Consider the following 21554-nt stretch of genomic DNA (forward strand, 5'->3'; position numbering starts at 1 on the left):
CGAATGACAGGATTTTGTTCTTTTTTAAGCCATCCTAATCTTTCTCTAAGCTACAACAGAAAAAGCAGCATCTCTAGACTGACAGTTTCCCTGAATTCATCCCATTTGCTTTGCAATCACGTCAGGTAAATGTGATAGCAATTAGGAAAGAAATGTGCACTCCAGAATCTTTTTTATGTACATTAATTTTAAATAATGGATCTTTTCTGTGATATATAAAACATAATTAATAATATGCCAATAAACCAAACTAAACCAAACAAAAAACATGTGTACTTGACAGAAATATATATCTTTCCTCTTTTTTGTCCATATTTTACATGTATTTGGACAAAAACATCAGTAATGGGAAAATGGAGTCAGTTTGAAAGATAAGCCTTTTGAAATGGAAAATATTTTTCAGACACATCTTAATGACAGTCATTTAGCGCAATTAGACACTTCAAACCTAATACAGAAATTCTTTTAAAAATTAATGTAGAGAATTGAAAAATAATTCTTCTGAGTCATTTTTTCCCTTTATATTATTGTACTTGAAGTACACAGAAATCCTGTTTAGCCAGAAAATCGGCCATTAAACTTTGTGAAGTGTTACATATTGGAGTTTTGACTTTGTAATTAAGTGTCAGATTTTTAGAACAAGACCAATATTTAACTATGTTCATTTCTTAGGCTTTATATTTCTCTCATATTCAAAGGCAGTCCCAGGACAGTTCACTATTTTGAAAGATGCCAATCTTCGATATTATTTCCACTAATCCACTTACATGTTGACTTAGATATAAGCTTGAGATTTTGATGCACACAGGGTCATGGACAATATATTAATGACAAGAGAGTGTCCATTTTTAGTAGTATGAAATGTGGTCAAACTGTTATATAAATTTGACCTAAGTTGTGAGGTGATTCATAAATATAGCTATAGACTCCATGTAATACAAAATAGTCATTGGTTTAATATTATTTAATTGCCTTAATGTTTTCTAGTCTTAAAAGAAGTAGACTTTTATAATGTACCTTAAGAGGTAAAGTGCTTGGAAAGATTCTCTTGTTTCAGCATTTTTCTATTTCCATTGGGTTGTCTGACAGATAATATAGAAGGAATTTTCAACAGTAGCAACATGTAATTTGTGTTTTTATTTGATTGTGAATTCTGAGGTCGAAAAAAGCAAGACATGAATGGCTCTGAGGCAGATTTTACACCTGTTCTGGAATTGCAGTCTCTCGGGTCAGGGCTTCATTTATGCAGCCTACTGGATGTGCAAAATTGAGTCCGCTCATCACATCAGCAAATCTGTTGGATTGCCCTTGTTATTGGAATTTACCACTGCCAAAGGTCATGGAGCATCTCTGTAACAAATTTCCTAAAGAACAGCCTTCTGTTTATACCTAGCTTCTAAGAAGCCATAGTTAAACTTGCATAAGTGTCCGAGTTATCACAGATATAGATTATGCGTGGGGAAATAAAGCATGATACCTAAATATTACCAAATTCACTCAAGTAATCTTTGAACTACACATGCATTCCTGGCTTTCTCTTGCTTCTCTAGAGATCTTTTTCTGGGGGGCTGGGGGAAAGGGTGTCTAGTAGAACCTTGCTCATTCTAGGTTTTTATTTGAAGATTCATACTTTTGATGTGCATTATGAATTAAATTTAAAGAGACTGTTAGACACATTGTAAATGGTCTATTAAACATTAGTGAAAATAGTGCCATCAGGAATATGGCAGGAAAACATGTGTCATGTTATAACTTCCTGCCTATTTCACATGGCCTTATTAATCTTTTTTGAAAAAAAATATTCCTGAAGTTGTACACTACTTGCTTGTCACCATACAGGCAGTCTTTGGAATGATATAAAGCCCAGCAAAGTCTCTTTTTATTTTATCGTGTCAAAAAACAAAGTGTTTGTATTTTTAATCAGCAGTTCAACTTTAGTCTCCACAGTGAAGCAGAATATATTTTAAATGTCAAACTTATCTTCAGATGGATTTTCACAGATGCTTTTTTAAAAGTTACTATTCATATATCCAAATTTAGGTCTCATGGGATCGGCTCCAAAGTACACATTTGTATGTATGGGTATATAATAGATATATGTACACAAATACATACATTTGTGAAATGACGAAATTACAGTGAAATTAGAACTCTTTTAAAACTCCTAATGTTTGATGTATTCAAATTATGTTTTATTTTTCTCTTTTAGAATCAACTGTTGAATATTTTCCATAACATATCTTATATTTACTAGTTTGGTGCCAACATTCTATTTGTATTTAAAGAAATTTGCAGTTTTTGTCATATCCTCACAAATGAACTCTCTCTGTATGATTTTCATTTTAATTTATATTTTATAGTATTCTTATACATTTTTCATGTAGACACCAAAATAGTATTCATCATTGGGTCATACATTTTTCTCATTAATTTGTGAAAAAATATTTTCTTTATTTTGATACTGTTTATTTTTCCTTTCTATTTTGATATTGACATTTGGTATTTGAATGTTGAACATTATTGAGTGCTATGATCTGTTCTTGGTCTTGGAGATATAACAGACCTATTTGAAATTGCCCCTATCCATTTCTTGGAGTACTCTCAGCGCGGATGGGGAGGTAGACAATTAACAACTAATAGTAATGCAATGCAAAAGGCCCTCTGGTGATAGAATAAACAAACTACCAAGTTCACATAGATGGGGAAACAGGTAAGTAACCAGGCAAGATATTGCTGAGCTACTGATGAAGTATTCCAGTGTAGACAGCATGTCCACAAGTGTGAGAGCATGAGGCAGGGAGAGAAATTACGGGGAAACGAATACAGAAGAGGAGACTACTCACCAGAAAAATAAGCTTCTTTGGGAAAAAAAAAAAACAAGGAAATAGATGAAAGTTGATATAGCTATTATCACTTTGAATTTTGGATATTTGTTTATAATCAATTAAATTGTGATATTTTAAACTTAGATACTAGTGAATATCTATATCAGTATTTTTGGAATTTGAACAAAGTAATTTCTGGGAATGGCAAAGAATAGTGTGTGGCAAATTAGCCTACTGCAAAAAACAGAAAGTCTTGGTAGTCAATATCTGAGTCATTATTCAGGTGAAGTGTCCCTGAAGAAAGGGGACCAAGTATACAATAGCATATTCATTGTATTTCTACCATTGGAATTAATTCTAATTAGACTATATATAATAAGTTTATTATTAAAATAGTTAAATTCTATTATATTATGGATATGTGTGTTCAATTAACTTCATATATGGAAGGAAATCCACAAATAGGCCTCCATATATTTAGTGTTTAAAAAATTTATATTTATTGTCACAAAATTTATATTTATTGTCATTATCACCACTATCACCAGTTATCTAACAAAGAAATTAGATGGCAGGAGTAACTGATGATACATTAGTACTTTATCTCTTTTTGTCTTCATTTTATGTAAATATCATAGTTTAAAAAATAGATGAAGAAGGGAGAAGGGGATTTTATGTTGGGCGTCTCAGACCACAACTGATAGTTTATGCTTATGAGGTGACTCATGGCGAGTCCCTAAATGGTTTACACTAATGAGATGACTTAGGATAAAGTCTGGCTGTGCCAGAAAGACTAACCATGTGATAAGAAATTTGAGTCATGTGATATCAGCCTAATCTCCAGGCAATTTAGGGGGACCTGGAGACTGAGCCGTGTGGGCAATGACTCAATCATGTCTAGGTAACAAAGCCCCAATAAAAATATAGGTCCCAGAACTCAGGTGAGCTTCCCTGGCTGACAGTACTTTTTGGTCACTGTGATATTTTATTATTGGCAGAGTAACAGGTCCTCAAGGACTATAGTAGTTTCACTTTTGAAAGGCTTCTAGACTTCTCCTTATGTCTTTTCTTTGGATAGTTCTAACTTGATTCCTTTTGCTATAATAAAAATGTAATTTAAAGTACCATGCTTTCCTGAGTTCTATGACTTGGTCTAGTGAATTATTAAAACTGAGAGTGCTGTGAGAACCCCAATTTTATAGCCAGTTGGTTAGAAGTAAGTGTGACCATGTGGACCTCTGGGCTTCTGGCTGGTATTTAAAGTGAAGGTGAGAATTTTGCCCTTAATTTTTAGTTTGACTACCTCTGGGTAAATGGTTACCTAGATATGTCTTGATTTACCTACTGTTATATAATTGATATTTGAATAATACATAATTCATAATATAGGTGTTATGATCAGAACACCTAATTCCATAGAGTCTCTTTTTCCCAACTGATATGCTATTTTTTCTGTATTTTCGTTTCACATGTATATTTTGAAACCTGAAATAAATTATTGTTTTACATAAAAAAGAATTCTTTGACTCTTGGTATATAATACAGTTTAGAAATGTATTTATCTGAGTGTCGTTTTTGTCATTTGCAAAATAATTTTGAGAGAACTATATAGGTTTTTGAAATAGTTAAAAAGAGGTAAAAAAGATGAATACCAATGGCTAATGATGTTCAGACTTTAAAACTTGCTCAAGATTACATTAAGTAAACATAAATGCTGGAAACATTAAAAAAAAACATTAAATTATGTTTTTAATTGATTTCAGAGTTCCCTAGAGACCAAAGTCAAGAAGAAAATATATAACTCTTTGAGAAGGGTTACAGTGTCAAGAGATAAAAATATCTCTTTGGTTGTAAGAAAGTATTAGAAATTTTAGCTGTTAATATGGGAAAGGAAAGAAATGGAGATCCATATTACCTTAACAAGGGCAGAAACAGAAGGAAAAATTGTACATGACATTTTTTAATCTTTAGAGTTTTGCAAAATTTATCAGAAAAACTATGTTCATATAAATGATTGAAATCCCCAAAATAAACCTAGACATTCAGGCAAGTATTTATTTATATTTTCATATGTTAACTACTTAGATGTTATATTATATTAAATAATAAAATGCCCCTGCTCCAGCTGTTGTGCTTTTAAGTGAAACAATAAAATGTATGTAAAATATTTATATTAAATATCAGTCATGCCTATCTGTTGTAAAGGCATGGATCTTTCGTCCACATTTGATAGGTAATGAGTGATGCGATCTTCTTGAAATCAACTCAGACAGCATGACAGACATAAAACTGATCTTCCTGGAAGCCATTTTTTTCAGACTCCATGTGGCTAGTAAAAACTGTATATTAGAGATTTTTATGCAAAATGTCTAGTCATTCCAATGGCTTTTAAGATGCAGGCTATAAATCCCTGGGATGGATTACAAAGTTATTACAATCAGAACTTAAATCCACATGGCAGTACAGTTTCTTAATAAATCTATGTGAAAAAGTAAACTTACTATTATGTCAAGTGTCTTTGCTAAACTTGTTATACTCAAAAGATGTTTCACACTGGAAAAACCTGTAAACCCATATTTTATTCAGACACCGTTAAGTGTGTTCATAAAGAGCTACTCAAGAAACCCAAGCTTCTTTTTCTTTCCCCTTCTTATACACTCATAGTTTCGTGCCTTTGAGAAAGGGAATCGGGAGAAAGTATGTGTGTCTGATACACATAGCAAAACATATTCTTAAGGCATTGCTTAAAATTCTGTGATTTGTATTTTCATACCAAATTCCCTCATTTAAAGAGAGATGGGAGTGCAAGCTGGCTTATTTTAAGTCCAGAGTTAATTACTTTTGAGTAATGAAACAACTTTTACTTCATTTTTTCGTCCTAAATCAGTGATACATGTTTTTCTTCCAGTCTCCCATAGTTATTTATTTATTTTTCTTAAGAAAGTAAAAAATAACTCCACTCAAAATTTCTAACTTTATCTGTTACGTTTCCTTACAATAAATGCCTGAACCATATAATTTGGAAAAATTTGTTAGTGTTATTAAATCACCAGTTAGCCTTTAGACATACAAACTCTTCTACAGGTTATTGCTTAGAACTCTATATTGAAATATGTAGTTTTCACAGACCTGAAAATATAATTAACATTTTAAAATAATATTTTTTAAATTTTAGAACAATTTTAGAAAATTGCAAACCTATTACAAGGAGTTCCCATATACTCGACACCCAATTTCTCCTATTATTAACAGCTTACTGTGATGTGGCACATTTATTACAATTAGTGAATTGATATTAGCATGTTATTATTAAGCAAAGTGCAAACTTCATCCATATTTTCTTCATTTTATCCAATTTTTACCAGCATCCCATGTAGGTTGCATTACATTTAGTTTTCAGGTCTCCTTGGGTTCCACTTAGCTGTATGTAACAGTTTCTTAGACTTTCCTTGTTTTTCATGTCCTTGACAGTTTTGAGGATTATTGATCAGGTTTGTTGTAGAATATTCCTCAATTGAAATTGTTCTGATTTTTTTTTTCTGATGATTAGACTGGAGTTACATGTTTTTAAGAGGGAAATCATAGAGGTAAAGTACCATTTCCAACACATCTTAAGTCAGTATATTATTTTGATCACCTGGCTAAGGTATGTTTTTCAGGTTTCTCTACTATAAAGTTACTTTTTTTAAATTATTATTATTATACTTTAAGTCCTAGGGTACATGTGCATAATGTGCAGGTTTGTTACATATGTACACTTGTGCCAAGTTGGTGTGCTGCACCCATCAACTCGTCGGCACCCATCAACTCGTCATTTACATCAGGTATAACTCCCAATGCAATCCCTCCCCTCTTCCTCCTCCCCGTAATAGGCCCTGGTGTGTGATGTTCCCTTTCCCAAGTCCAGGTGATCTCATTGTTCAATTCCCACCTATGAGTGAGAACATGCGGTGTTTGGTTTTCTGTTCTTGCAATAGTTTGCTAAGAATGATGGTTTCCAGCTGCATTAATGTCCCTACAAAGGACACAAACTCATCCTTTTTTATGGCTGCATAGTATTCCATGGTGTATATGTGCCACATTTTCTTAATCCAGTCTGTCACTGATGGACATTTTGGTTGATTCCAAGTCTTTGCTATTGTGAATAGAGCCGCAATGAACATACGTGTGCACGTGTCTTTATGGCAGCATGATTTATAATCCTTTGGGTATACACCCAGTAATGGGATGGCTGGGTCATATGGTACTTCTAGTTCTAGATCCTTGAGTAATCGCCATACTGTTTTCCATAATGGTTGAACTAGTTTACAATCCCACCAACAGTGTAAAACTCGTCCTATTTCTCCACATCCTCTCCAGCACCTGTTGTTTCCTGACCTCTTAATGACTGCCATTCTAACTGGTGTGAGATGGTATCTCATTGCGGTTTTGATTTGCATTTCTCTGATGGCGAGTGATGATGAGCATTTTTTCTGTTTGTTTTTTCTGTGTCTGTTGGCTGTATGAATGTCTTCTTTTGAGAAATGTCTGTTCATATCCTTTGCCCACTTTTTGATGGAGTTGTTTGTTTTTTTCTTGTAAATTTGTTTGAGCTCTTTGTGGGTTCTGGATTCAACAGCCCTTCATGCTAAAAGCTCTCAATAAAGTAGGTATTGATGGAACGTATCTCAAAATAATAAGAGCTATTTATAACAAACCCACAGCCAATATCATACTGAATGGGCAAAAACTGGAAGCATTCCCTTTGAAAACTGGCACAAGACAGGGATGCCCTCTCTCACCACTCCTATTCAACATAGTGTTGGAAGTTCTGGCTAGGGCAATCAGGCAAGAGAAAGAAATCAAGGGTATTCAGTTAGGAAAAGAAGAAGTCAAATTGTCCCTGTTTGCAGATGATGTGATTGTATATTTAGAAAACCCCATCATCTCAGCCCAAAATCTCCTTAAGCTGATAAGCAACTTCAGCAAAGTCTCAGGACACAAAATTAATGTGCAAAAATCACAAGCATTCTTATACACTGGTAACAGACAAACAGAGAGCCAAATCATGAATGAACTTCCATTCACAATTGCTTCAAAGAGAATAAAATACCTAGGAATCCAACTTACAAGGGATGTAAAGGACCTCTTCAAGGAGAACTACAAACCACTGCTCAGTGAAATAAAAGAGGACACAAACAAATGGAAGAACATACCATGCTCATGGATAGGAAGAATCAATATCATGAAAATGGCCATACTGCCCAAGGTCATTTATAGATTCAATGCCATCCCCATCAAGCTACCAATGAGTTTCTTCACAGAATTGGAAAAAAACTGCTTTAAAGTTCATATGGAACCAAAAAAGAGCCTGCATTGCCAAGACAATCCTAAGTCAAAAGGACAAAGCTGGAGGTGTCACGCTACCTGACTTCAAACTATACTACAAGATTACAGTAACCAAAACAGCATGGTACTGGTACCAAAACAGAGATATAGACCAATGGAACAGAACAGAGTCCTCAGAAATAATGCCACACATCTACAGCCATCTGATCTTTGACAAACCTGACAAAAACAAGAAATGGGGAAAGGATTCCCTATTTAATAAATGGTGCTGGGAAAACTGGCTAGCCATAAGTAGAAAGCTGAAACTGGATCCTTTCCTTACTCCTTATACGAAAATTAATTCAAGATGGATTAGAGACTTAAATGTTAGACCTAATACCATAAAAACCCTAGAAGAAAACCTAGGTAATACCATTCAGGACATAGGCATGGGCAAGGACTTCATGTCTAAAACACCAAAAGCAACGGCAACAAAAGTCAAAATTGACAAATGGTATCTAATTAAACTGAAGAGCTTCTGCACAGCAAAAGAAACTACCATCAGAGTGAACAGGCAACCTACAGAATGGGAGAAAATTTTTGCAATCTACTCATCTGACAAAGGGCTAATATCCAGAACTTTTCTATCTTTTCATATTGTACTCTTCTGAAGGAAGTTTCTATGTACAGTTCACAATGGTGTGAGAGGTTATATGTTTCTCCTCCACTTTTGAACAGAGAAATGACAATTCTGTACAAGAGACTGTCTTTCTCCTCCATTTATTTCTTTATTCAATCATTCATTATATCAATATAGACTTGTGGATGTTTATGTTAAACTTTGGGTCATACTCTGTTACTACTTTATTTTGTTGCCCATATTGTGTCACCTTTGATCATTGTGGAGCTATTTTGTTTGGCTTCTGTGTCTCTTTAATACATTCCCCAAATTGTGTTTGGTTTGTGTCTTGTTTTTAAGCATTTCCTTACTTTCTAGTGCTGCAAGTTTCTCCAGGCTCATCCCTTGTTTTTCCTACCCTAGCCCTAGAATCAGCCATTTATTAAAGCAACCCTGGTTCCTTTTACTGGAGAATAATATTAAAAACCAAAATCGGGGCACTTGGCATATTTGTTGCCACTAGGGTATCATTGTTTCCAGGACCTGTCAAGTGACAGAGTAGTGAGATATATGAATGTATACTAACCTAACTGTATAAACATGTTATGTAATCACATTTATCCATATTAAACTAAATATGAGGTCATATTAATGTCTCCAACTCTGACCCATTATTACATAGCATATACTTTTCCACTTGCTTATCTGCAAACTCCCACCCCAGCAATCAAAAACCTGGTCATCTGCTATCTGCCAAACCTCTATCTAATTGTTCAGTTCTCATATGTATTTATAGCACTGTCAGAGTTGCTAAGTCATACTTCCACTGGGGACCATGTTATGAACTAGAGCACAGTGCTTATGTACAATGTATTTTACCTTTAACCTTTCAGACTGCACTCCTTTCTAAAGGTACTTAGCTTCGGTCAGCACATTTTTCCTCACCATCTTCAGTGAGGTGCTTCTATAATTTGTAATATATGTAGATTGTATTTTTCACAGCCTGCTTTCTGTCCTGGGATCCCTGAACTCCGAAATGATATGTTTTAATTTTCATACATTAAGGTTTACACTTTGTGCTGTGAGGTTCTGTAAGATTTTCACAAATTCAAAGGGTAATATATCCACCACTAAAGCATCATATTAAATAGTTTCACTGCCCTCCACTAATCATTTTACTGCTGCTATAGCATTATCTTTTCTAGAATGCTATATAATTGGAATCATACAGAAAGTAGCCCTGTTCAGTTTGGTTTTTTAAATATAGCAATATGCATTTAATATTCATCCATGACTTTTTATGGTTTGATAGGTAATTTCCTTTAATTACTGAATAATATAATACTGTATGAATGTACCACAATTTATTTATCCATTCACCTATTGAAGGGCATGTTTGTTGCTTCCAGTTTTTGGTGATTGTGAATAAAACTGCTATAAACATATGTGTGCATGTTTTTGTGAGACATATGTTTTAAAAATCAATTGGGTAAATAGCTATAAGTGCAGTTGCTGGATTGTATGATAAGATTATGTTTAACTTCATTAGTAAACTACCAAATTGTCTTCTAAGATGGCTGTACTATTTTGTATTCCCACAAGTAATGGAAAAGAATACCTGTTGCTTGGCATCCTTGTCAGTATTTGGTATTATCAGTTTGTTGCATTTTATCCACTTTAATAGGTATGTAGTGGCATCTCATTGTTGTTTTAATTTGCAATTCCTTAATAACATATAATGTTGAGCATCTTTTTGTATGCTTGGTATCCATCTGTACATCTTCTTTATTGAAACGTCTATTCAGATCATTTGCTTATTTTTATTGGGTACTTCACTTTCTAATTGTTGAGCTTTAAGAGTTCTTTGTATGTTTGGAATGCAAGTCCTTTATTCAATATGCATTTTGCAAATATTTTTTCCAGTCTGTGGCTTGCCTTTTAATTCTCTTAAGAGTCTTTTATAAAGTATACATTGATAATTGTAATAAATTCCAACTTATCAACATTTTTTATTTCATGAATCATTATTTTAGTGTTGCATCTACCACCTCATTGTGAAACCCAAGGTCACCCACATTTTCTGTTTCCTTGTAGAGGTTTACAGTTTTGTGTTTACATTTAAGTTTATGATTCATTTTTAGTTAACTTTTGTGAAAAGTATAAGATCTGTGTCTAGAGTCTTTTTTTTTTTTTTTTTTTTTTTTTTTTTTTGCGTATGGATGTCCAATTGTTCCAGAACCATTGATTGAAAAGGTTAGTCTTTCTCTTGAATTGATTCTGGTCCTTCATCAAAGATGAGTTGACTCTATTCATGAGTCTATTTCTAAAATCTCTATTACATTTTATTGTCTTATGTATTTACTCTTTTTCCAATATCACACTGTCTTGATTACTATAACTTTATAGTAAATTTGGAACTGGGTAGTGTGAGTTCTCCAACTTTGTTTTTCTTCAGCATTGTGTGGACTAGTGTAGGTATTTTGCCTTTCTGTGTAAACTTTAGAAGAAGTTTAGAAGAAGTTTAGAAGTTTAGTGACTTTAGAAGTCACTATCTATAAAATACCTTCCTCAGATTTTGATTCAGATTGCATGAAATGTACAGCTCAAGTTGGGAAGAATTAATGTGTTAACAAAGTTGAGTCTTCCCATCCGTGAACAGAATGTCTCTGCTATTATTTAGATTTTCTTTGATTTTTTAAATCAGAGTTTTACAGTTTTTTATATAAACCCTGTAAAATTATATTTATACCTAGATAATATTTGATGCTGTTAAAAAGTATTAACCTATTAAATTCAAATTTTAATTGTGCATTGATTATATATAGGTATAAGGAAAGGTATACAGGAAAGCAGTTGATTTTCTATATTAACCTTGTATCCTAAAACATTTCTTTTGCTCTATTATCTCTTTTTTCTTCTTCTGGTATTCTGGTTATACATATGTTACAAATTTAAAAATTATACCACAGTTCTTGGATGTTCTGTGTTTTCTTTTTTCCATTCTTTGTTCTCTTTGCATTTCAGTTCTGAAGTTTCTCTGTCATCAAACTCATTGACACCTTTCTTGGGCACTTCCAGACTATTGATGAGCCCACCAAAGGTATTCTTCATTATCGTTACAATGTTTTGGTTTCTAGCCATTTGTGGATACTTTCTTAGAGCTTCCTTCTCTCAGCTAACATTCCCCATTTGTTCCTGATGTTGTCTCCTTTTTCCAATATAGCCCTTAACGTATCAATCATATATGTTTTAAATACCTTGAGCTATTATCTGTGTCATATTTGATTTGGTTCTAGTGCTTTTTTAATATATCTTTTCACTGTTTTTGCCTGCTTTCTGGCATGCTTTGTAATTTTTTTTGTCGTTGTGGAAAGCTAAACATGATACATGAGGCAATAGAAACTGAGGTAATGGGAGTTTCTGTGTTATTCCGGCTAGAAGTTGGGCTGTATTTAATGTTTACTCTAGCTATAGAATTCTTGTAGTGCCCTAGTATTTGTCTATCCTGTTGCCTTTGGGCTCCCAAAGTACCTCTCCACAAAGAGTGTGCATCCTGCAGTTCTTCAAGCTATACATCACTGTTTTACCTTAAGCCTTGTTGGTATCATGGTAAGGTACAGCACAGGGGAAGTATTCTATAACTTTATGATTCAATCAAAGTCTCTTAGTGAGCCTGTAATTCTGGGCTGTGGCCTTCACAAGTGTTTCTTAGCGTCCCTCCCCACCATAGACAGGGCAGAAAGAGTAGAAAAGCCTGGAGTGGATGAAATGACCCTTATTCTGGTGGGTTAGCAAACCTCTGCAAGATATTTTCCCTTGGAGAATAAACCTTTTATATAAGACCGTGTGGGATATTTCACAGTGTTTACTTGTCCTTTTCCCCTGCTAGTGCCACCATTGTATCTTTCTCAGATATTCTCATGAAATACAGATAAGTTACCTAGCAGTAAAACCCAGGAAAGTGTAGAGTCCCCACTAATAATGCAACCTCCCGGAAGTGCTCACTTTCAACCTAATCCCCACTGTCTCCAATAATATATCGAAGATACATCTTAAGAATTTCCACCCAGTTAGGGCTCCATCAAATTTCCCCCAGGTATTCTGAAATCTACCATAATTCTCTATATTTTCCTCTCTCCATATTTTGGGAGTGGTGGTTTGTTCTGCAACTTCAATTCTCTAATGGGTCCAAGTAAAATTATTTTCAGTTTTTATGCAGCTTTCTCATTTTATAAGAATGGGAGTTATGACTTCCAAAGTCTTTACATGTCAGAGCTTAAACTGGAAGTCTCTACATTTCATTTTTATGTCTGCAAGATTGGCCCAAGCTGTGTGCTGAGTTCCACACTAATACAGTCAATTCTATAAGGAAAGTTTTCAGTCATCACTAAAGAATACCAACTGCCCCATCTCTGGGTGTAACTGTTTATGTGGGAGTTTCATTCTCTCTTTGGGGTCACTTACATCTCTTAGTATAATTAGGATTGGAAGAGTCACTACTGTTATAGTTTCTCCAAAGTTACCTACCTAGAAACCCCTCCTTCCTGTTCCTGAGGATCTCTAGGACAATGGCTTATATTGCTACCAGTACTGTCTTTTCAAAAAGCTTTTCTTGACCGGGCATGGTGGCTTACACCTGTAATCCCAGCACTTTGGGAGGCCAAGGCAGGTAGATCATCTGAGGTTAGGAGTTCAAGACTAGCCTGGCCAACATGGTGAAACCCTATCTCTACTAAAAATCCAAAAAATTAGCTGGGCGTGGTGGCAGGCACCTGTAATCCCAGCAATTTGGGAGGCTGAGGCAGGAGAATCGCTTGAACCTGGGAGGCAGAAGTTGCAGTGAGCTGAGATCATGTCATTGCACTCAACCTGAGGAACAAGAACTCCATTTCAAAAAAAAAAAAAAAAGCTTTTCTCTCTGCATTGCCTCAATAGAGGAGAGAATGAGAGCCCTACTTCCTTGTATTGTGCCATTTCTTCAGTCACCATCATACCACTTACAAGGTGAGGGTAGCTTATCTGACTTCATAGAAAGGTTAGTGGTTTTTAAAAGTAATTGCAAGGTAGAGGCAATTTTTTTTAAAGAAATCTCTATACTAAATATATATTTCAAATAGTCTAAGCTAAAAGCACCAAAGAATTTAAGCCTTCACTGCAAGTCATGATTGTTCAGAAAAGAACTCCTCTTTACCTTCTTGTTCATTGTGTGATCAACAATTACTTATTGGATTCTATTTCAGTTGCTCTTCCACATCTTAGAATACAACTATGAACCTCTCCCTCCATTTGAGAAACTTAACATCCTACTCAGAAATTAAGAGTAAGAAATTAAAAAGACCCCCAGGACACATCTCCATTACATAGCAATAAATGTATCATATACAGTAATCTGTTCTTGCAGAATTCAACCCGAGAAGAAGTCCTTAGTGTTCATTGGCACCGCAAGTCGTTAGGAACAATTCATGTGTGAGGACTGTGTTTGAGCACGTGAAAACATCCACTCAGAGGTCCCCAGCAGCAGCAAATGTGAGTGACAGGCATGAATGTTCGAGTTTGCTCAATATATAATGAGTTACTATTGGAACACACACAGGCTCACACATTTTCACTTCTCTTAATTGCAAGTTGTTCCTTTCATAATGGAAATTGAACTTTATTATTATTTAGGTGACGGGCTAATAGTTGATACTTAAGTTTCTTAATGACACATTAGCTAAACAAATACACAAAATCTCTAAAATGTTCCATTTAAAAGCCCTTAACATTCTTAGACAAGACCATTCTCAAGTCTCAAATTTGAGAATGGGAAAGGTGGGCACTCTCTCAGTTCTATGCATGTGGTGAAGAGAGGGAGCATTTAGCTCAGTCGTAACTGCACAACTAGATAAGATATGGAATAGGCAAATTTGAGGAAGGAAGTAGTTGAGGAGACAGAGAGATAAATAGAAGTAGGCAACTGCATTTTCCTGTGGCAAACAAATCTCTGAGTTTAAGATTAAATTACACTAGCCTTGGGGTAAAACAAAGTGAGTATAATAAGCTTCACTTGGAGAAATCAGTCCAGCAGGGCTGCCAGGTTGCACAATTCTAGGCGTACCATTCTCATGGTGTTTAATGTGGAAAGCATTCCTCGGAGTACAGTGCCATTTACATGGATTGCAATGTGGATGATGTCCCTCCTGGAGTTGTGCAAACAGCTTGTAGTGACAGAAGCCTTTAGAATAGTAACAATTTTAACTTTCATGTAAATTACTTGTAATTGTTAACTTTCTTTGGAAAGTCTTCCAAAATAAGCCATTCCCTGCATCTCATGCTAAGTTAAATGTCTTTTCTCAACTCTTTCATAGTGCTCAGTGTACTGCTATCATAGCTCTTATCACACCGTCTTACAAAAATTGGGTTTCTTCTCTGTTTCCCTTCCTGATTGTAAGCTCTGGGTCTTTTGTCTCTCTGTACCAAAGGTTCCAAGCACGGTGTCTGGCACAAAAAAAATGTTCACTGGATGTTTCCTGAATTAAAAGTAAATTATTATCCATAAGATGTACCCAATTGCTTTGAATTTTTTCCTAATATTAATTTGTTGTCAATGTAGTTCACAGAGAATGCACTGTGCTACTATTTATTAAATTAAATATCTGCTTCAAGTAGCATATTAAAAATTAAGCTTAGTTAAATCTCAATTTCCTGTGATCATTATATAAGTTGCTCATTGCTACATCTCATATTAGCTTGGTTCAATGACTAGATAGCAATTAACATGAGTGCTTAATGACCACTTTCCAATTTTGATATATTACTAATGATACTTACATTTTAAAGTGCTTTGGGGTTAATTATAAATGCTTATAATTTGCCTACCCTTCTGGCTGACAGCACATTCTTACACCTAAAAATATGATGAGTACTCCAGACCTGTGTAGGAAGAAGGCTGGTCTACAGAGGCTCAGCAATCAACATTTCAATTCATTTCTCTCAACTCACCTAAACTATTTTTAGAATCTATTTTAGCATCAGTAATGCAAAAAAGAAAATATTTTTGAAATGTGATCCAAACTCTAAGCGTTTCGTGATAACAGAAAATAACATATTGTTATTGGGCAATTATAACACTCCCTTACCAGCAGGAATTTAAGGGGTAACGCAATGGTCTCTCCTTATTTCTCTCTCTCTCTCTCTCCCCCTTCTGATTTGCACCTATACTCATGCTGCTGCTTTTGAGTCTTCTTGTTTGTTTGTTTGTTTGTTTGTTTGTTTATTGAGACAGAGTCCTGTTCTGTCACCCAGGCTGGAGTCAGTGGTGCCATCTCAGCTCACTGCAACCTCCACCTCCCAGGTTCAAGCAATTCTCCTGCCCCAGCCTCCTGAGTACTAACTGAGACTACAGGCACACGCCACCACGCCTGGCTAATTTTTTGTATTTTTAGTAGACACAGGGCTTCACCATGTTGACCAGTCTGGTCTCAAACCTTTGAGCTCAAGTGATCCGCCCACCTCGGCCTCCCAAAGTGCTGGGATTACAGGCATGAACCATGATGCCCAGCCCCTTTTGAGGCTATTAAAACATTGACTTCTCCAGGAGATGATGCTGTGATTCTAACATAACTGACAACTCAGAAGATGCATATTATTTAGAGTAAGTCATTAAACAAAATTTATCTCTTGGACGTGAAATGAATGTCCAGATATAGAAATGCAACCATCACAGATATTTTTATTGTTTCCATAGATTCTACATTAATGTAATAAAAAGCTGAAGTGAAGCTGTGTAGTTAGATTGCTCTCTCTCATTTCACACACTTAACTGTCTTTATAAACATTCCTATAAGTTCAAACTAAATTATAAACTTTCCAGTCCATAGCAATGTATATTGTTTCTTGTCTGCTTTCTTAAAATAGTCTGTACAATGTCCATGGATATAGTAGTTAATGATTATTAACATATTATTTATATTAAAAGTATGTGTTTTAACTTTCTGAATTATTTAGCCTAGCTAATAATCCTAAAATAAGATAATGACAGTTATATGCAATAGAAAGCTAGAATGCTATTGGCATTTTATTATAATACTTCAGCAGGTGTAGCCAAAAGTTTATAGCTTTTGTCATGATGATTTGTCGACAGCTGTCCAGCAAAACAGTTCAAAAAGTTGATTTTCACAGGCCAGCTTCAAGGAAGACATGATGAGGGGGAGCAGGCAGTTACCTTAGAGTTGTGCAAGTAAGCGTACAAATCTAAAAATTAGAGATCAGAAAGATCCCAGTGGTCCATGGACTTTAAAATTCTCTAGAATAGATCGCTGCACTGAACCGAAATCACATCAAAAATGAAAGTTATCCTCTTCTTATGACTACTATTCCTGCTTCAGCACCTAAAATATAGTAGGGACTCCATAAATATTTATGGATTAATATTGACTGAATAAGGAATGACAAAGCTACTACCACCACAGCATCAAAAAGAATCTGAATGGAAAATAAAAGTTGGCTACCTTTACAAACACATCTCAGAATGGATACTGATGGTGTCATAATTTTGTGGGCCACACGATTATGTTCTTCATTCATGAATGAATTTAGCATTTTATTATAGGTACTAAAGTGATATTTAATTATAGAGTTAAAATTGAAAAAAAAATAGTAAATGATTTAGAAGTAGAACATTTGTTTATACTTGATTAAACTGTTTTGGTCATTATGTATCATTTCACTCCTTGCCTTTGAATAAAGATCCTCATTTTCATTTACTCTTAGCACACTTCAAGAAATGCAATTAAAAGCTGATGAGTAACCAAGATAGTGTTACTGGGAATGAGGAAATATTTACTTTCTGTAGAGTGCAAATTAAGTATGCAGATTTTGTATTGAATAGATCACAAATTTTACGTAAATCTGAAGCAATGTGTTTGAAAGGCCAAGCACTAATAATTTGTTGTTCATTCAAACAATTGTTTTCAAGTTCCCTTTATCATTTCTCTGTACCTCAATTGAATGAGTCACTCATATTAGATTGCTGGTCTTATTAAGAAATCCATTCTGTTGAGTATCTTAGACATTTTTAATAAAAGATCTTTTTTATCACTTTCCTATTTACATTGTTCAGATGCATTTAACTTGAGTATTTTGTCATTTAGAATAATAACTCATCAATCTGTTAGCGCACCGTTCTTTATGTTACTTTTCTTAGTGCTATGAAATGTGCAGTTCTGAATCTCTGAAATGTTACAAACGACCAGATTGCTAATTGCTTTGGATGCTGTGAAAAATAATTACTGCACATTATTTTTGATATTTAATTGACAGTGTAATGCATTTAACTAAAGACCTGCAATAAACTATTTCTAATTACTGAGGGTGGTGGATTGGAAAAGTAGGCTGTAAAACTTTACAAGGGAAGCAATGTTTCTCCATTATGTTAAAAGTCATTGTTGATATGACTTTTTCAGAGACAAAACATTCCCCCAAATAAGAAGTTCTAGAAATCTAGAAAGAGTTGTGGAATATTTCTACTCATGACATAGTAAGGATTTTTTTAAATTATTGCTTTGAATAGATTGTACTGGTGATAGATGCCATATGCTAAATTTATTATACTTGCAATAATTTTTTTCAGATGGCAGAACTTTATGAGAGAGAAAATCATGGCACTGCCAGAATGAGTAATATTTATCACTGGCCTGTATTCGATTTATTTGGCTTCTGTAGGACATTTAGCTGAAAAGTTATGCCAAATTTTAGATGTCATAGAAATATGTAGATATTATCAGGAACCAGGTCTGTTCTTATTTCTCGAGGTAAGAACTTACTGTTATAAGCTGATCTCTGATAAGAACACTTACAACCTGGCACGAGGAATTCTCATTGTCTACTAGTGCCACAAAGAGATATATAAAAGATGTTAGGTCCTTTGAAAAGATGTGCACTCATTCTATTCTCCTGTGACTCTAGGATATTATTAATAAACAGCATATTCTTCTTTTCCTTCTTATAACCCCTGGTTTTAAAAAAAAGTCTCCATTAGTGTTTTGTTATATTGTTGATTTAATTTTGATTATATATATTTTCCAAAACACAGCTAAAATAAGTGACCTGTTTCAGGGAATGTAAATTATTTTCAGAATTTCAGAAATTGAAAAGGGATAAGAGGAAGGAGAAAATGCTGGGCTGGTGTGAAGCGATAGCCCGTAACCCTCACAGAATTCCAAACAACACGCGAACACCCGAGATCTCAGGGGATTTGGCTGACACCTCACAAACCTCCACACTGGTGAGTGGAAAGTTATTTTACCTCAAATTGGCTTGTATGTAAATAGAATGCTAAAGAAATGTGGGGAGGATGACCTTATAACTAAATGTTATCCTTGTTTACAACAGTATTTGCATTTGTATTATATAATATGTTCATATAGATTTGGTTAGTTAGTAAACTAATACAAACACCTTCATGACATATAATATTAGAGTTTAATTCCAATTAAACAATTGTTTTTCTTTTTATTAGTTTGGACATCATCCATTTATGATGTTAGTGACCTTAAAATATTTAAATTAAAGTTTATGTTCTTGGATTCTATTCTGCATAATGAAATCAGTTGAAGAAAAGTAAGTACGCAGTCATCTAAAGATGATTTAAAGAAAATCAGAATCCTACTTTCTGTATTTTTCTATATTTTTTCTAAAAATGTCTCCATAATAAAATCAAAAATTATACTTTTCACAACAAATTGTGAATTAACACAATTGCAAAAATAATTTGAAGACCAATTCAAGAATGTGCTCCTTCATGTTTTATTTGCTGCGATAAGTTTAAATGCTGGGCTTTAACTAGCCATCATTTTCCAGGGATTAGGACAAAGCATTCATTAGGAAAATGAGTTTTAAATGTCTTTGTTTAGATTTGGCTGTAACATTCTTCATTTTAATTTAAAGGAGGAAAATTCCATTCAGTCTCCAGGTTTTAAACTAATATTAGATATATTTTAATTATTGTTTTACCTTTTTATAAGAATGAAAGTGTTTTGATTAGCCTGATTTATTAGCAGTTGAACATACAATTAAATATGAACAAAGAACCATTTAGATTTTTTTCTTTTTACTGTTTATTTTGTTTTATTTTGCAATTTCTATTATTTGATTATCTTAGTATGTTTGGGCTGCTATTACAAAATGCCATAAACTGGTAACTTATGAACAGCAGAAATTTATTTCTCACAGTTCTAACGTCTGGAGTCCAAGATTAAGGTGCTGGCTGTTTTGGTGTCTGGTGAGGGCCTGCTTTTCTGATTCATAGATGGTGCCTTCTCACTGTGTCCCTACATGGTGGAAGGGACAAATGAGCTCCCTCAGGGTTCTTCTATAATGACACTAATACCATTTATGAGGGCCCCACTCTCATGACTTTATCACCTCCCAAAGGCTCTACCTCCTAATATCATCGCCTTGGGGGTTAGGATTTTGACATGAATTTTGGGAGGATACAAATATTCAGACCTTAGCGGTTACATAGAAATGACGACCCTGAATTAACCTTAGTGACTTGATATTAAGAGGAACCATCTGAAAGAATAGACTTTCACTTGATAAAACATAGAAAGAGAAGTGAGGATCTTGCTTAAATCCCATCCTTAGATAGTAAGGGGAGGGCTGAAGATATGGAGAGACGTGTGCAGAACTACTGGGTATTCAACGTTTTAGGGAATGATTTCCTTTTGCAATTGTCATCTGCATTGTCTCATCTTACTCTGAAATGACTTATGTGTTATATTTGGATAGCATAAAACGGTGGGGCCTGAGTTAACATTACTAAAACATAGTATTACGTAATAGGTATGCGTACAGCTGTACTTTGTCAGGTGCCGTACTATAACCAAGCATTTTTAAGTAAGAAAAAATTACTGCTCCTGTGCTTTAGTGCTTACCTCCTATTTCATGGAATCATAGATCAAAAACCATGAAAACTGTGAGCAAATTTTTGGACTGGCTTTCTGCCTATAATTGGGTAACCTAATAATAAACCTAATAACAGCTTCATTTTACAGATATGCACTGGGGCCCATGAAAATTAATTGACTTTCCCAGTGCCACTTATCTAGTAAATATAAAAGGGTTACTAGGAATGGGACTTCCCAAAACAATGCTTTTTCTGCTACACCTCGTAATCTCAATTTCTTGATGACATTTTCTTCGCATTCAAATAATTTTAATATAAAGAAAAATATATCAAGTTACCAAAGGCATTAAATCCAGTAATTAAATCTAATGCTGTGTTACAGGGGTAACCTCTATACACTTTAACATATAACCCCCAAATCTCAGTTTCTTAACATATAAAATAAGAGGTTTCTTCCTTGTGTTATGGGCTGATGTGTGTTGGCCAGCTCTCCTTGGAGGTTCACTGCCAAGTCATGATTTAAAGATCCAGACTCCTTCCATCTTTTGATGCTGCCTTTGTAAGCACATGGTCACAGGGGAAATGGAAGAGATTGTGTGGAACATCAAGCATGGGCCATTATGGAGCAGCCTTGAATGCATGGACATCCTTCCATTTCAGGCCCAACAGAACTGCAAAGGAGGCTGGCTGCCTTTCTATGTGGTCAGGAAAAGGAGATGGAATTAATGGGCATATAACCCATCTCTGCCACAGTCCATCTTACTGGTCACCAGATATTCATGTCATGTTCCATTATCTCCTGAAAAGAGATGATTACTCTTCACGAGTGACAATTCAAATTCTTTCAGTCACTAATTTCAGCACAAATTCATGATATCTGGTTAGCCATTGTCCTCATCAAATGATGAAAATGAAT

The 21554-nt window shown here is 34.6% G+C and overlaps 1 protein-coding gene across 1 annotated transcript in view; it reads left to right on the forward strand.

Annotated features, from left to right (window-relative positions):
* MARCHF1 (membrane associated ring-CH-type finger 1) overlaps nt 1–21554 on the forward strand; it is an 827429-nt gene that overhangs the window by 487438 nt on the left and 318437 nt on the right. Inside the window, exon 3 of the mRNA XM_023228476.2 lies at nt 18867–19015. Within this exon, the coding sequence (XP_023084244.1) occupies nt 18905–19015 (111 nt within the window). The 5' untranslated portion in view covers nt 18867–18904. The remainder of the gene's footprint in view (nt 1–18866; nt 19016–21554) is intronic.

This window comes from Piliocolobus tephrosceles, chromosome 3 (assembly GCF_002776525.5).
Source record: "Piliocolobus tephrosceles isolate RC106 chromosome 3, ASM277652v3, whole genome shotgun sequence".
In the NCBI taxonomy this organism is placed as follows: domain Eukaryota; kingdom Metazoa; phylum Chordata; class Mammalia; order Primates; family Cercopithecidae; genus Piliocolobus; species Piliocolobus tephrosceles.